The sequence below is a fragment of the Eriocheir sinensis genome, chromosome 14 (assembly GCF_024679095.1).
Source record: "Eriocheir sinensis breed Jianghai 21 chromosome 14, ASM2467909v1, whole genome shotgun sequence".
NCBI lineage: Eukaryota > Metazoa > Arthropoda > Malacostraca > Decapoda > Varunidae > Eriocheir > Eriocheir sinensis.
Genome location: NC_066522.1, coordinates 17,253,841 through 17,270,789, shown reverse-complemented (window position 1 = coordinate 17,270,789; position 16,949 = coordinate 17,253,841). Strand labels below are relative to the sequence as shown.

General features: G+C 40.0%; 1 protein-coding gene and 1 pseudogene across 6 annotated transcripts; one reads left to right on the top strand and one right to left on the bottom strand.

Moving 5' to 3' along the window:
- Window positions 1–1,975: 1,975 nt before the first annotated feature.
- On the bottom strand, window positions 1,976–3,829 carry LOC126998688 (uncharacterized; annotated as a pseudogene).
- A 2,364-nt stretch (window positions 3,830–6,193) lies between these two features.
- Window positions 6,194–16,262, top strand: LOC126998579 (dehydrogenase/reductase SDR family protein 7-like). 6 transcript variants are annotated; one of them, XM_050860400.1, is made up of 8 exons: window positions 6,194–6,294; window positions 10,465–10,606; window positions 12,126–12,238; window positions 12,983–13,155; window positions 13,492–13,711; window positions 13,811–13,895; window positions 14,701–14,861; window positions 15,160–16,262. In XM_050860400.1, exons 2-8 carry the CDS (start codon window positions 10,581–10,583, stop codon window positions 15,372–15,374), a joined length of 993 nt encoding a protein of 330 aa, XP_050716357.1. In that variant the 5' UTR covers window positions 6,194–6,294; window positions 10,465–10,580; the 3' UTR covers window positions 15,375–16,262. The 6 variants fall into 6 exon arrangements, with proteins under 6 accessions (XP_050716357.1, XP_050716356.1, XP_050716358.1 ...); XM_050860399.1 differs by lacking the exon at window positions 6,194–6,294 and adding an exon at window positions 6,961–7,169; XM_050860401.1 differs by lacking the exon at window positions 6,194–6,294 and adding an exon at window positions 7,252–7,273.
- Window positions 16,263–16,949: the final 687 nt, after the last annotated feature.

Here is a 16,949-nt window from a genome sequence, read left to right as displayed (position 1 = left end):
AATTTGTTGGTAGAATAAAGACATTTTTCCCCAAGTACTGCTAATAATGAAATAATCGAGCATAAGAATCCATGCATCCATCACATCAGCATAACTCAGAACGAACACGGTCGATATCACGGAGTCTATACGTAGTTCGTGGAGCCTGTCGTCTCTGGCTACTCTCTGCACAGGTTAATTAAAGGTAAAGTTGGGGGATACAGTATATAGCTGCGCGTGGTTTCAGTGGCTCCAGTAACTTATCTGGGAAGCATTTTATGAATTCAGATGTTTCATTGAGACGCGCTTGAACAATATTACTACAAGGACATATATAGTAGAGCCTTAATTGGTAGCATATGACAGGGGAACTTTTTTTATTAGCTTTTTGTAGGATGATGAAAGATTTTTTTTTTCAGCACCGTTATTCCCTGTATGAGCTTTCGTAATCAAAGTTATAAAAAATCCTTGAACAAGTTTTATTAATTGACAAATGAAAAGTTAACAAATATAATACCCTTGATTATTATGACAAGCAAGGAGTCCAAACATTTTTTCCAGTTAACTTAATGTACTACACCATGCACTTGTAGTATAACAAACAAAATCCTTATAATTACCTCGTCTAAACCAAATGTTCGCAAATTCAATTGTTTTTGCTTCTATTTATTCATTCCATATACATGTACTATCGTAAGCATTGCTCCTCAAGACACTCAAAATCGCCGGAGACGAAATTTGGCAAGGTCGCTTTTCCTCCCCCTCTGTCCCCCTGTCCCTCCTTATATCCCTGGGGACGGGAACTGTCAGGCGAGTCCAGGTGTGTGTGTGTGTGTGTGTGTGTGTGTGTGTAGGGGAGAGAGAGAGAGAGAGAGAGAGAGAGAGAGAGAGAGAGAGAGAGAGAGAGAGAGAGAGAGAGATTTACATTTACATAGAAAATCAGACCACACAGGCCCAGACTTGGTGGTCTGTCCTTAAACCTACGTGATTTTACATTAATCAGAAGACTCCAAAACGTTGCATTTCTACTCTAGTTGATATTAAGTTGAAGGAAGTGACGGTCGAGCTTATTTTTGAAGGAGTCAATCGTGTTACACTGGACCACTGATGGTGGGAGCTTATTCCATTCTCGCACTACAACGTTGGTGAAGAAAAATTTGGTGCAGTCTGAATTTACTTGTCTACATCTGAGTTTTACGCCATTGTTCCTCGTGCGCAAAGTGTCATCGATCATAAACAATGTTGATCTGTCTACATTCGTGAAACCATTAAGTATTTTAAAACATTCGATCAGTTTTCCTCGGAGGCGACGTTTCTCAAGAGAGAACATGTTAAGGGTGGAAAGCCTTTCTTCGTAGGATTTGTTGCGCAAGGAAGGGATCATTTTCGTTGCCCGACGCTGAACACCTTCTAGTTTAGCAATATCCTTTGCATGGTGGGGAGACTAAAACCGTACCGCATATTCCAATAAGATTAAAGGGAAAGGAGAATTGGAGTGAAGGAGTGAAGGCTTCTTCTTCTTCGTTTTATTATAATTATTATTATCATTGTTATCATTATTGTTATTATTATTATTATTATTATTATTATTATTATTATTATTATTATTATTATTATTATTATTATTATTATTATTATTATTATTATTATTATTATTATTAATATTATTATTTTTAGAAGTAGTAGTAGAACGGCATCACTATCAATATCATTACCTTCATGATTTCTCTCTCTTATTCCCTATTCTCTTTCTCCTCTTCTTCTTCTTCTTCTTCTTCTTCTTCTTCTTCTTCTTCTTCTTCTTCTTCTTCCTCCTCCTCCTCCTCCTCATCCTCCTCGCTTCCCAAACACACACACACACACACACACACACACACACACACACACACACACACACACACCTGGACTCGCCTGACAGTTCCCGTCCCCAGGGATATAAGGAGGGACAGGGGGACAGAGGGGGAGGAAAAGCGACCTTGCCAAATTTCGTCTCCGGCGATTTTGAGTGTCTTGAGGAGCAATGCTTACGATAGTACGTATGTAAATAGAAATACTTCATGAGCTTGAAAAATTTGTAATATTTCCTTGGTATAGCATACCTTTACAATGTTATGCTTATATATGCGCCATGCAATAAGGTAGTCTGCTCCTGCCATACTCTCTAAGGGACTGGAAACGTCTCGTCCACACACTGGGAACATGTTATCCAAAGTTCTATACTGAGGATGTGTACACTATCGTAACTCACGTTGCCGATGCGCCAAGGGTAGCCTCGATACTTTATTGTGCCGTTATACAGGTCAAGCTGCTCCTCGGCGAGGGACACGGTGTTGGAAACACAGGTGTCGTCGGGGGCGTAGAAGGGGAGACAGTTGTCTAAAGGAAAGACACGCAGAGGTCGCCTGTCGAAAGGTGCTCCCCACCAATTTCCAGCCCCGTCATCTCTGATCATGTTGCCGACGCTAAGTATCCTTTCTTTCACTTGAACCTTGTCGAAGCGAGCGCCGAGAGAGCGGCCATCGGCATAGGTGATGATGAGATGGAGCACCATGAACTCGACATATTCTGTTATATGTTGGGATTCCCCCGCCCACCACAGCTGCCACATGCCGCGGCAGGTGGTGGAAAAAGAATACGTCATCTCCCCTTTAAATAACTAGGTATATCCATCGTACAAGTTTCTCCTCTCCCAACAGGCTGAGGGACACTGTTCACAAAACGTGCCCCAACAGTTGGGGCGCCCACACTCACCGCATTTTCTCGTTTTCATCATGCAGGAGGCGTAGCAGGTGGGAGGAGGTACTACCTCATCTACTTCGAACTTTTCGTAGTAGAAGTAGCCTAGAAGGAAACAAAGTAAGTAGTGGTGGTGGTGGTGGAGGTTGTGAAAGTGATGGTAAAAAAAAAGCCAACCTATGAAGGACTCACCTGGTTTGTTGAGAAGCACGGTACGCCTGCCGCTACTCCTGGAGACGCAAAGGTCGTGGCTGGTGAGGAAGCAGAGCCGCGTGCTGGGCTGCAACACGAACGAGGTGCAGGAGGGCAGGGCAGCACACCGTGTACTGCACTCCAGCACCATGCGAGGCCCCAGCGGACCTCCTGCGCGAATACACACATAATTACTTGGCATGACACACACACAAAAAAAAAGAAAAAAAATCATCGGTGCATCGCTCAATTGGTTCAGACAGACCTAGAGCTCTAGACTTGTATTTCGTGCCTGTGTCTCACTTTGACAGAAACTTGATTTCTATATCTTCTGCATCAATTTTTACTCATGTATCATTATTCCCTAAATACTTACTTTGTGGAGAGTTCGTGCTGGAACTCAATGTAAAGGAGGAGGTGTAGCTACTCTTATCAATCTTAACTCAGTGTTTTGACTTTGAGTCATCTTATTATGCATGGTCATATAGGGTACTCCTTTTTTTTTTTTTTTTACCTTCTACTCCTAAATCACTTCTAACTACTCAACACGACATATTTTCTATCTAGTATAACCTTGCCTTTTCAAATTCATGACTTGGCACTGCATGACCTGGCTAGCATACTATTAACACAACCTAAGTACATCCTCTTAGTAAAACTAAAGAAATAAATCCTCGTCCGCCTCGCTCTGCCCTCCCGACCCACCTGCAACCGTCTTAAAGGATGTAATGAGAAAGTCTGTCACGGCAATATTGGGCACCACATTCTGGTATTCGACGCCCGAGACGCTAAAAGTGACAGCAGCAACACAGAGCATGGAGGCACCCGCTGCAACCTCCATCCACATCCACCGCCACCACATGTCAGCCTGTTGATTGGATTGTTGCTACTTGCTACGGTGCTCTTGTTTTGAAGTTTGTCACGCTACTGCAGGAAGCAAGAAAAGGAAAAGTATTACACACGCGCGCGCTAATGAAATCGATGTACAAATTGGATATGTAGTTTTAAGGAATTATATGATGAAATGGGATAAAACACAGGACATGCGAGCTTGACTTGATCCAGGAAAGATACATGTAGGCAAGTGCAAAATGGAAAGGAATAAGAACATGGACATACCTACGTACTCTGCCTCAGCGTCTAAAAACTGAACTGAGTAGGCTACATATATACACCACCACCTTTTTATTTATATACGTACTACAACCGTTACTATGTGTGTGTGTGTGTGTGTGTGTGTGTGTGTTGGGCTCCACGTAGACAGGTCAATGGTTATTTTCTTCTCGTGATATTTATTGGTGTTAGGGATATGAAATGTACGTATTTTTGGGAGTGTTGAGAACAGAAAATTTATGTCTGCTATTGACTCCGATAATTCCGTGCTCTCATTCTTTCTTCATTTCCTTTACCCGTTCATTATTCTCCCAGCTGTGACCTGCCCGGCAAAAGGCTAATGTCGACGCACTAATAAAAAAAAAGGGTCCGTCATGTTTTGAAGTAACAAAGCTGAATAAGAAATAAGGGAGAAAGACCATTAAATTACTACGCCCTTTACATCCATACAAAACAACAATAACACTCACTCACATCCACACCCATTCACCTAACCCCCTCCCCAAACACACACGTATACGGTTTCAAGGAGCAACACATTGAGGTCATGAACAGGTTTCGTGCTACAGTGATTTAGGAGGGCCATGATAGATATAGGTATACGGAACGACCATATTATACAGTATAATCAAACTCCCATAGCCCGCTCGGGTCACAGTCATAAATAACCAATGCTATGGTCATTATATTCGACTAAGGAATAAATCAAACCTTTCAGTACCCGTATATAGTCATAGTAGAAGTAGTAGTAGTAGTAGTAGTAGTAGTAGTAGCAATCCCTTATAGGAGATTGGAACTGATGTAAAAGTCATCGAACTCAACTTAAAAAATGATAATCTCGCGACAATATTTCCTAGCGCCGTTTTTAAGCTGAACTCGAAAAGATATCCCACCATCAGTTTTAATATTATACCCTACACGGCTGATTCGGTGCAATGGCCAGACTTCTAATTCCTCGGACTACGCCATTAGGTACGCGAGCAGAGGATGGTGCCAAAAGTAGATGTCTCGCGTGCAAAATGGTCCTACAACGTGATCTCAGAGACGTCCTGAGTCACGTAAGCTTGGTGAACGATTATTTTCATCTCTCTCTCTCTCTCTCTCTCTCTCTCTCTCTCTCTCTCTCTCTCTCTCTCTCTCTCTCTTAGTTAGCAGTATAATCCCTCTCACGTTTTAATACACGCATTGCAAGTCACGTCTTTCCCGCTGCGGATGAAAGATAAAAAAATTCGACTACGCCAAACGATGTGGCAACTTCTGTTCCACATATGACTCTGCAAGTTAATAAACGTGACTCGCTTCTCCAAAGCACTCACGTCCCTCTGCAAGACGTGCTATGATGAACTCTGGCACGTACGGCTCATAACTGAACTGAGACTCGCGCGTACGTCACTTTAAATCCCATTAGTATGAAAGAGTTTCCTTTTTTCTTTCTGTCTTTGTTTTTCTTTGTGTGTGTGTTTATATATTTGCGTTGCTCCAAGGCGGCAAGTTTAGATATTACTCAACTGCGTATTAGTAGGTACTATTATAGCTGGCGTACGTCGCAGCACATCGAGGCGTAATGTATTAAAAACACACACACACCTCCTCCTCCTCCTACTACTACTACTAATACTATTTAAATGCACGCTATATGTCACTATTAGTATGTATTGGGGACGCGGTGCAGCTCACTACTACCTAGCTGAAATAATAAGCTGGTGTAGGGGATAAAGGAACAGTTGGGGCCATACTATATATGACTGCGCGTAGCCTCGGTGCTCATCTCCGTCGCATTGACCCTTGAGCCTGTGCTACGTGGCGACTCAGCGCTCAACTAATAATAATAATAATAAAAGAGATAGAGATTACACAAAGCCATCAAACTTATCTGTACAAAACAAAGAGTCAGCGTAATAGAAAATACAGGCGTGGAGTGAGGTGTGATGGTAGGCCTATTGTGCAACCTTTTCAAACTTACGAAAAAGATAGATATGAAGAAGATAAGACACACTGACGTAAATATAGTTATCTCCATGGTGAATCAGCCCACGCCCCCCCCCCCTCCCCACCAGCTACACACACACACACACACACACACACGCAATTAAAGGGGGACACTACAAAGCCAGCCCAGCCTACCTACTATTATCGTATCGGTGGAGATAATGAACTGTCAAACGAAGCAGCGGCTTATGGAGAACCTGTTATCGGGTGAGATAAGAGGCGAGCAAAATAGACTATGTGGAGTTATTCACCTCTAGAAAGCAGTCTCGTACGTATAGTGTGGAGGTAAAGTTCTCGTCGCTGATCTCAGAATATATGCATAAGTTCTTAACCCCGTATTAATTTTGGCTAGTAGTGCTTGTGAGTGTCTTGATTGACTAACTGATTGATGGTTTATCGTTGCAAAGGTTCGTAACAATTAAAGGATCGAGAAGGGAGGAATTAACTTGCCATTCCCACCCCCATATGCAGGCAGTAGGCTAAATAATATGATTTGCAATAATACAAGAAAGAAACATATGTACCGTACAATATCCATATCACTATGTGGTGCAGGAAATCATAACATCCGGAAGATGATATAATAGAAAATAGGAAAATGAAGGAAGCTAGAGTTGCATGAAACCAACAATTAAAGTTAGTAATAAGTAACTTCCTAGATTGGTAAATGGCTGATTAATGATAGAGGTGGTATATGCCGTCTCAGTCCCCTCTTGAAATTATCAGGTACTACAATGATGGGTGACAAGTGCTGTATTAAAAAAAAAAAAAATAGTACGGTAGCTGTACGTAATGAGATCAAAGGAGCAGATACAATATTAAGGGACTGCACTCAGGAGAATAATAGTGTGGGGGCAAATGCAAGGTAGGTACTCTCTTAAAATACATGAAAGTGTAATGCCAGAAGGTTAAGTATGGAATGTACTGTACCTATACACAGAATCACAAAAGTAGTATAAGTATTGATTGATTGATAGTTTATTGTTGCAAGTAAACAACAAAGGAGAAGGAGGGGAGGAGGATCTCGATGCAATGTTACAGGTCAAAAGAAGAAGAAGAAGAAGAAGAAGAGGTCAAAAGAAGAAGAAAAAAAAAAGGTCAAAAGAAGAAGAAGAAGAAGAAATTGTTTATCAATCACCCGCCTCTGCAACGGTGCAATGGTGACTGACTCCCTTCATCCCGCCCCATATAATAGTTAAGCTGTATCAACACTCCCACAGGATGTATAGTAGTCAAGAATAGAGGGAGGGAGGCATTCTGCAAGGCCTGTAGAGAGCTGTTTGTTTATCCGGGAAACCTTTTACTTGTACCCTCCCAAGTCCCAACCCTTTGTCTAGTTGCTAACAAAGACAGGCTCACGGGGATCAGTATTAACCCCTCTGTGTGTGTGTGTGTGTGTGTGTGTGTGTGTGTGTGTGTGTCCCCGGCTACGTGCAGGTGACACAAATGCAGGCTCTGTGTCACCAACAAAAACTGAGGTAATTATTCAGAAAACCTTCCTCAGTTTTTGGTACTTCCTGCAATGGTGTTTGAGGTGGTTGCGTTAGTATTGCTCCAGAATTACACCCACTTTTTTTCCTGGTAAATCTGAACGTGCTAACTATGGCAATACTGAAGATCGGGACCAGTCTTGATCATGATCTTGTTAAATAATATGTAGGGCACCTATACACACATACGTATTTGGGTTGGGTGTTGGGGGGAATGGCGAGTCGAGTGTGCAGGAGAGGGAAGTGAACCATGTACCTTCACCACTAATCCACTTCCTCTTCATACTATACCCTTGATTAAAAACAACAACAACAACAAAAAAAAAATTGCACGTGTCAGAGGTGTGGAGTCGGAGTTGATTAAAATATCTCCAACATCGACTCGTTTACGATGCACGTATGGAGTATGCATCTCACGTGTGGAGGGGCTCCACTCACACAGCTCTTCTTGACAGAGTGGAGTCTAAGGTTCTTCGTCTCATCAGCTTTCCTCCTCCTACTGATAGCCTTCTTCCTCTTAAATTCCGCCGTGATGTTGCCTCTCTTTCTATCTTCTATCGATATTTCCACGCTGACTGCTCTTCTGAACTTGCTAACTGCATGCCTCCCCCCCCTCCCGTGGCTCCGCTGCTCACGACTTTCTACTCATGCTCATCCCTACACTGTCCAAACCCCTTATGCAAGAGTTAACCAGCATCTTCACTCTTTCATCCCTCACGCTGGTAAACTCTGGAACAATCTTCCTTCATCTGTATTTCCTCCTGCCTACGACTTGAACTCTTTCAAGAGGAGGGTATGAGGACACCTCTCCTCCCGAAATAGATCTTTCTTTCGGCCACCTCTTTTAATTATTTTTTTTGGGAGCAGCAAGTAGCGGGCTTTTTTTTTATTATTGTTTTCTTTTTTTTGTGCCCTTGAGCTGCCTCCTTTGTCGTAAAAAAGAAAGAAAAAAAATGTGATATGTGGCTGGGTGTGATATGGAGTGTGGTGTGGGTTTTGATTTGCTTACCACTGTACTACTACACAAGGGGGGGAGGGGGAGCGGGATGGAGTCGGAGTTGGAGTCGCAACTTTAAAATTTCTTAAGTTGAGTCTTGAGTTGGAGTCAATTTTTTTTTGTATCTGACTCCATACTTCTGGTTAGTGTTGGTGTGTTGTTGTGACAAGTGGGTGTGTATTTATTTTCTGAATGAGTGTTGTACTGCAGTCTAAAATCTGTTGAGGGATGCTGTTCCAGTCACGTATGGTGCGTGGAAAGTATGAGTGCTTGTGTCCGTCAGTGTTTGTGTGATATGTTTGGTATAGTATCTTAATCAGTATCTTTCATTTTCTTTCATTTCTCTTTATTTTGAGCTTTTTGAATCCCACTGATAGCTTCACAAAATGAATAATAATATGGTTAGGAATGATTTTAGAAAATCTGAGTGAATAACTATTTTTTTGGGGGGGAGATGAAGGTAGCTTTTGAATTATCAGCAATATCAAAACCAAGTTGGTGGATCCTGTCATAAGGCACTTAGGATGAGAAGGGAGCCTGCATGGAGATTTGCTCAGAAGGACCCTTGGGGTTAACATCGTTGGGTGGGTGAGGTGACGCTTCCCCCCAGGCATATGCCTCCACTGATTTACTGATTTCTCTCCTTGCTGTTTTCCCTATTCACCATTTTATGCTTCCAACCTGGCCTTACTGTATTCACTGCATTCTCCATTACATGACACTGAGTACCATTAAACTCTGTGTTCTGCAACTATTCCTAGTCATGCAGTTTTGATCATGCTTTTCATGTTGTCAGCCGTGATAGATATTTCATTGAAAGTTTTGAATTTGTTTGATTTAGTGTAAAACATTCACATTGACTCAGCATATCATTAACCTAATTAGAATAGGATTAGGGTCAACATTGATCCCCAAAGCACACCATTGGTCACTTTCTTTCTCCTTGATGAGGGCTTGTCTCTAAAAACTCTTCTCATTCGCCTTCCCATCAGATTGTTTTGCATTAAAAGTTTTATTCCCCTCTTAAAAATTTCTTCTCCAGTGATAAGTTGTCCTGTATGCTCATTCCCAGGTCCGTATCTTTCTTTGCTTTATTAGTGCATTCTGTCCCCATCTTTGCCTTCTAGAGTTCATCTCCATGGCTACATGATATATGACACTCTTCTACTGCTGCTTTCAATCCTAAAGTTGTTTAATGCCCAATTTTGTAAGATCTAACAGCTTTGCTCTTTTTTCATCAGTTTCATATCCTTGGCAACAAAGTTTTTAATGTGGTTAACCAAAACATTTAGCACATCATTTACACACATTTGATACTTTTTTGGGGTTGACACTAATCCATGAAGTGTGTCACCCATGACTTCTGTCCATGTCAAGTGTGTATGAGTATCATCATGTAGCATTGCACGTGCTCTTCTATCTAAGGCTGAAATTTTATTATTCTTTTCCACAGAAACTTCCTGCATGAGACACCTCAATACTCTTTTAAGTTTAGGTAGAGGCAATTGTTTTTATATATAGCTTTTTAAGAGGACCATGAATGCAGAGGTAGAATATAGGAAAATATTATATAGAAAGAGAACTTGTAGCTAATTAAAAACTAGTCGCATGTGCTTCAATGAGTGTATGTGATTAGTGAAAGTGAAAGTAATAAATTATGGTGATGTCCTTGGTATTAAGCATCATTGGAAGCAATAAAGCAAAGCAGACAGGAAAGCTCAAGTTCACATGACACCCTTTGATGGAGGAACCTAAAAACTCTTACTGCGTCATATGGATTAGCCAGAGGGTGTTAGTCAGCAGAACTAATCGAGTGTTGCTTTGGTTTCACTATCACTTCATGACCTACATTTTCTTTCTTTTTCTGGTCATTTTTCCTGCAATGACCAATTCATCTAAAAAATATTGTGGTTATCCTGCTTTCAAGATTTAATTTTTGAATTCACACTGATCTTTATTGTTCTACAGAGTGACTAGGCCAGTGCGATGGAGGAGTCTACCATGGCCAGTGACAAAGACAATGGTGATGGAGGCATATTCACCAATTTTTACAGAGCGATAAGGCACACATACGGGCTGGCATCATGGAGTTCTATTCCTTGGCTTTTGGGTATGACTCAGTACAGTGTTTTGCAAAAGTAAAACGATTACAAGTTTCAATTTAGTTATGTGCATGAAAGAATTTAGTAGACAAATGTATTAACTAGGGTTGGACATCTACTTAACATACAAGTCTCTGTTTGCATCATACTTATTATGGGCTGTGTGACATCATTAAAACATCAAATTTGATTGTGATCATACATGATGTCAAGTGTGGGTTGACTCTGAATGGTGTGTTAATTTGGCCTATTTTCTTTGTAATTACCAAGTTATAGGGTGCAAGATTTAAGCTAAGGCCATATTTTCATCTATCCAATTTTAATTTGCTCCCTTCCAGTTTTCATCTGGTCCTATCCAATTTACCTTATCTAATTTACCATGCCACAAAGATTTTTTTTTATTTATTTATTTATTTTATTTTTTTATTTATTTATTTTTTTTATTTTTTTTGTATTTCGTTGGGGATATACCCCAATGGAGGAAGGCGGTGCATGCCGCGCAACCCCCCAGACGGCTGGTTGAGAGATGCCACAAAGATATTCAATGTCCTCAGAATTTCTCAGATTTTTCATAAAAGATGAATCTTCACTTTTTTGTGTGGATATTGGGTCATAATGATGTTGAAGGGACAATTTTGAATATTTATATATTTATTTGTTATATTTTTGATCAGCTAAATTTGTATTTATTGGCTATCCTTAAATTATAAATATGTATTTATTTAGCAATGCTCCATTAAAACAAGTAGTCATGTCACTAATAATCAGTGACTCCTTATGATAATTTTTATATTTAGCTAAAAACGTAAAAAAAAAAAAAAAAAAAAAAAAATGCATATATGGCAACTCATGGATGATGAGCAACATATAAGTGACTTTCAAGTTACTCCAACACTCAGTTGAGCTTTGGATTCTGGAGGAGCACCAGCATCATGGATATACTTGGATCTACGTTCGTTATTGCCAGACCGTCATCCATTGTGAAGGCAATAGGAAATGGTAACTGTGTTATGTCATGTAGTTTCTGTGTCTGTGCCCTGACTTGGGAGGTGAAGGTGTCCAGTTATATAAAGTTTTGTAAAGATGTAACTATGTTGTGATGTTTCAAAATTCAAAGGGAACAGTGTCTCAAAAAGGGCAGGTAAGGATGCAGTTCTTCTGGAAAATCTTCATTCTGTAATTCTGTAATTGACATAAGCAGATGAAGACAGTTTCATAAAAATACTTAGCTGAGGAATATTGCTGTGAATATATAAATGTTCAATAAAAATAGGAATTTCATATAATTCACATATATGACTTAAAAGTTTTAATTTTAGCAGCCAAAATTCACTAATGAGAACATCAAAAGAAACACACTGGGCATGTTGATTGTGCTGAGAGGGAAGCTGCCTGTTGCTAACATACTTGTCACACAGTTAACCTTGTACCCCTAGATGTTTGTTTAGAAAAGTTTGTGTTTTGTTGTGTGTGTCAACATGTTCCCTGGCCTCCAACTTGTCTGATGTGAATTGTCTACATTTGCAGGCTGGGCAACAATTACAGTCATGGGTCCAATCGTCGCTGCCAAGGTTGCATATCGAACTTTACAAGTTATGATAGCTCGAGCTTTTTCAAGCGAAAGAGCTCTGTGTGGGAAGGTTAGTGCAGCTGTTGTAATTAGTGCATATGTTTAGTTTGTTTCCTTCATCATAAAAAGATTGTGAATGGCTGTTATTAGAGTATATCTTTAATAGCAACACCTTCAATTTCACAGGAAATAAGGACCAAAGGATTTTAACAAGATTTGTGGTAAAAATTACTTGGCCAGATACATAACATTGCTTAGAAAATGCAAGTGTTGTCCAAGCATCACATCACACCATCAGTTTTCGCTTTGAACAAGACTAACATGCTATATGCTTTCAGAGCCTGATTCATTTTGAAAAAAATGTCAGAATCTACTGGTCTAAGTTGCTCAAGTGTTCTTGTTGATAAATCATTATTTAATAAACTTCAAAGTATGTACTGTCGTTCCTGTAACTGTAGAGGTAGGCACCCAGAGACCTGCCACTACAGGCACAAGCCGTGTCCAGTAAGCTATATGTGAGAGACGTGAGGGTGCTGCAAGCCTATTGAAAACCCCTCTGTGTCCTCCCAGTTCTTTTCTCCTTTTTTTCTCAATTATCACCAGAGCATAGTCCCGTATGCTCTAAAGATAAAGCCTTGCCATACGACCCTTCTTGTCATAGCTCACACTACTAACACTTCATATATAGTTCATTTCCATTGCATATATTCATGATTACTATGCATGTCTTTAATATATCCTGAGAAATTGCATTGTAATCTCCAAAATAGGAATTTAAAAAGTTAAATAGGACTTAATAGGTTTTGAGGACCAGGGTCCTCTCTGCAATATTTATCCTTTCAGGTTATCTTGATCACGGGTGCAAGCTCAGGCTTGGGTGAGGCTCTGGCCCATGCACTCTACAGGCGTGGTGTTCGTTTGATTTTGGCCTCGCGTAATACAGAAAAGTTACAAGACCTCAAGGAGACATTGCTAAAGACATACAAGGTGGGAGTTTTATTTTGAGTAATGTAGCTCATCCTTTAGTTGTCACTGGTACAGGGCATGTTTTTCCTATTGACATTTTGCATGCTGCAGGAAGTTAGGTTATCAAGGATGTGAGTAATGAAAAGATTTTTAATGAATGGTGATCAAAACTACAAATATTATTTAGGCACCAATGGTTGAGGTGAAGGCAACTTTTACTGTGCATCTGGCTTGTACTTATAGAAAACTAATTGTACCATGAATCTTTGTTTAAGCATCATGGCAAATGTGAATAAGCACAGTTCTGTGTGTACAACAAAAATATTGATAATTCTGAATGGAAATGTTCTTTTTCAGCCTCCAGAGCTTCATGTTCCTACCATTATAAAACTGGATCTGGAAGATCTGAATAGCATCCCATCTGTTGCCAAAGAGATTATTACCTCCCATGGACACATAGATGTTCTAATCAACAATGCTGGCATCTCCTACCGAGGAGTAGCAGTGGACACTGACATCAGTGTTGACATCAAACTGATGGTGGTCAACTACTTTGGACATGTGGCCTTAACAAAAGGTTAGTAAAGCATTATGTAATTTACCTGCACTGTTGATGAATTTGTTTTAAAGAAATTACCATTCACTATGTAAATTGCTGAGCATTTATCATTTCCAGCTGTTCTTCCATATATGATCAAGAGGAAGATGGGTCACATAGTAGCAGTCAGCAGTGTCCAAGGCAAACTGGCCATCCCATACAGGTGAGGCAGCACTTATTTTGTGATTCACGTGATTGACAGTAACCAGAGTTACAAGTCAAAAAAGCAGTTGTCAACATATGTATTATATTAACACTGTCAAGTATGAGAAGGATTTAGGCAGAGCTTGATAGAAGGTTTGAGTAATAAGACTTGCAAAATACAAGAAATATCTTTATCAACACATTGTAACCATGTGTTACATATCCAAGAAGCCATAGGTGAAGAAGCGTTACTTTTATAATACTGGCAGTTGTGATATTGGTACTGGACAAAATTAGTTGTTGGTAGTAAGAGCAGTACTTCCCAACTGTAGTTTTTTTTTTTTTTTTTTTTTTTTTCTCAACAACCTACACTAAACCTTTGATATAAAAAGTATTGTTTTGACTCAGAGATGTAAATTTAACCTCATCAAACTCTTAATTGTGGGAGCAGTCATTGCAAGGGTCATATAGCCTTCTTGCATCCACACCCTATGTTGCTGGAAAAGATGCTGCTGCTACTGATGAATGATGACAGTTACTTGTGAAGAAATTGAAGATGACTTTACTTTATTTATTTTTAATGCATGAAGTGAGTGGAAATCACACAGCTATACCTCATTCCCACCAGAAATAGAAAATGGTCAACTTGAGCCAAAAGAGAAAAGTTAGGAATTTATTGTCGGTATAGTGCATGTTAAGTGATGTTTTCTGTTAGTTTTCTATTGTGTCATGGAAATACCTTTTATGTTGATAATGTTTTCAGTTACTTTTTTTCAGATTTTTCTTTGCATTTATGTTCTGACTCTACCTTCCACCCCTGACAGGTCTTGTTACACTGCCTCAAAGCACGCCACACAAGGCTTTTTTGATTCCCTTCGAGCAGAAGTTGCTGCAAGCAAAGTGAAAGTGTCAGTCATTAGCCCAGGATACATTGCTACCAATCTTTCTCTCAATGCAGTCACTGGAACAGGATCTGTATATGGAGGTAAGAGTGGAATTTCTTATTTTAGATTAGTATTACAACATATAGAAACTCTTTTGGTGGTGGTGGGGTCAGAGTGGCAGGCTTAGACTCAACCAAAGGCAAGTTCTTTGTAGCCTCAACACTTGCCTTAATATTAATCATTCGTGTTACTTTGACAAAATTTTACCTTATAGATCTAAAAAGGAATTGTTTGGTGTGAGTGCATGTGTTTTTGTTGTGTATGAGTGTATGCTTGTGTACATGTGTGTGTGTGTGTGTGTGTGTGTGTTGAATTAAAATTTGTAACTTGTCCCCGTAGAGATGGATGAAACAACAAGTGCAGGGATGTCTCCCGAAAAAGTAGCAGACAACATAGTGAGGTGCTTGATCAATGGATACGAGGAACTGCTGCTTGCTCCAGTCTCCCACCAGCTGGCAATCATCCTCCGTACTTTGGCTCCTTCGCTGATCTTCCGTATCATGAAGAGACGGGCCGCAACACAGAGGAACAACTATGTGCACAAGAAAGAATGAGGAAGATGAATAGCAGGTTAAAAGACATTGTATCTATTAGTTTACCCCTGTATATTCTTGTGTATCATTTATTTCTAATTAGATGTATATAGTAATTTTTGTACTTTATTATATATTATTTAATGGAACTTTTAGCATATTTAAGTCATTATTATGCTTCTGTTTGTGAATATTTGAATTTCACTCAGTAAAGCTCAGAATACTGATCCAAGGACAGGGATTGGGAACCCATTATGCTAGAGGATTTTTTTATCCTTCAGAGAAAAAAAATTCTTACTGAGACTCTATGCAGAAATTTGGCCCACAAATACAGAAATCTATCTCAGAAATAAGAAAATACTTTTAAACAACTAAACTAAATATATGAATTTACCCCTTTGATGCCTAAAGATCTCATCAAAGTTAAACAAAGCAATTTAATGTTGCCTCAAATAGTGTCATGGTATATGATTCCCTCATTCGGAAGAGGTGAATAATAACTGATGAAGGTTTGAGATGCTCCTGTGATGCAGTGGACAGTCTTTGCCCTCTTAGGCTCTGCCAGGCAGGCTGAGGTTCAAGCTCTGGTCAGGCTGGAAGGAATTTCCACCAACAAGGAACAGTTACTGTTCCACCTTACGGAAAGGGTATGGGTGTATCTGGTGTGTAAAGGTCCCAGCAGTACCCATAGAAAAGCTAACAAGCTCTCAAAGCATTCTCAGGAGGATTCTGGCTTGTGATCAAGAGTCCAGCACAAGATCAGACTGGCAAAAAAAACTGCCCTGAAAGAGCTGCATGCAACTCTGGAGCTGCAGGTAACCAACCCCTGTCCTAGGAAGTGCAGTAGCCCGAGTGCAATAATATGTAGATATCGGCATTAATAAAAAAGAAAATTTGATGCTAAAGAGAGTAGAGACTTTCATTGTCCATGTTTTCTTTCATTTAACTGTTGTCATACATACCAAAGTTACCAGGTGTATGTACATTAACTGTGATCGTCATCAAGTAAAATCATAAAAACTAATTTCCTCTAATATCCCAATTTTTTTTTAGAAGTGTCTTTTACTTGAAACTTCCAGCAAAGAAAATGATCTCCCTAAGAATACAGTAATAATTCTCAGTATATACAAACATTCATTTTGTATTATCAGAGAAGCTATAATAACTCAGTACCTGATACCTCTTGAAATGTAGACCACTGTGCAGGAATCGAACCTGGGTCTTCAGATTCAAGGTGGGCAGCATACCAACTGGACCACCGATGAGCAAAAGGTCACTATTGGAGAGGCCACTTAACAACACTTACCCTGGCACCTCAGCCCCTCCTGCACCCCACTTCAGGATGCCATGAGTCAGCAGTGTGGTGTACTGTGTGTCTCCAAAGTCCTTGTTCATGGATGGGATGCTGTAGGATTCAGTGAGGTGAGGAGGCTAGATGAGGCGTTAATTATGTGCGCTGTTCCCTTTTCTACAGTTTACATCTTTCATTGTCTCCTTTTTCTCTTATATACTCCCTCAGATTTCCAGTTTACAGCATCCCTCATCCTATGTGTCTGGGCAAGCATCAAAGCTATCCTCACACATAGTACTACAACT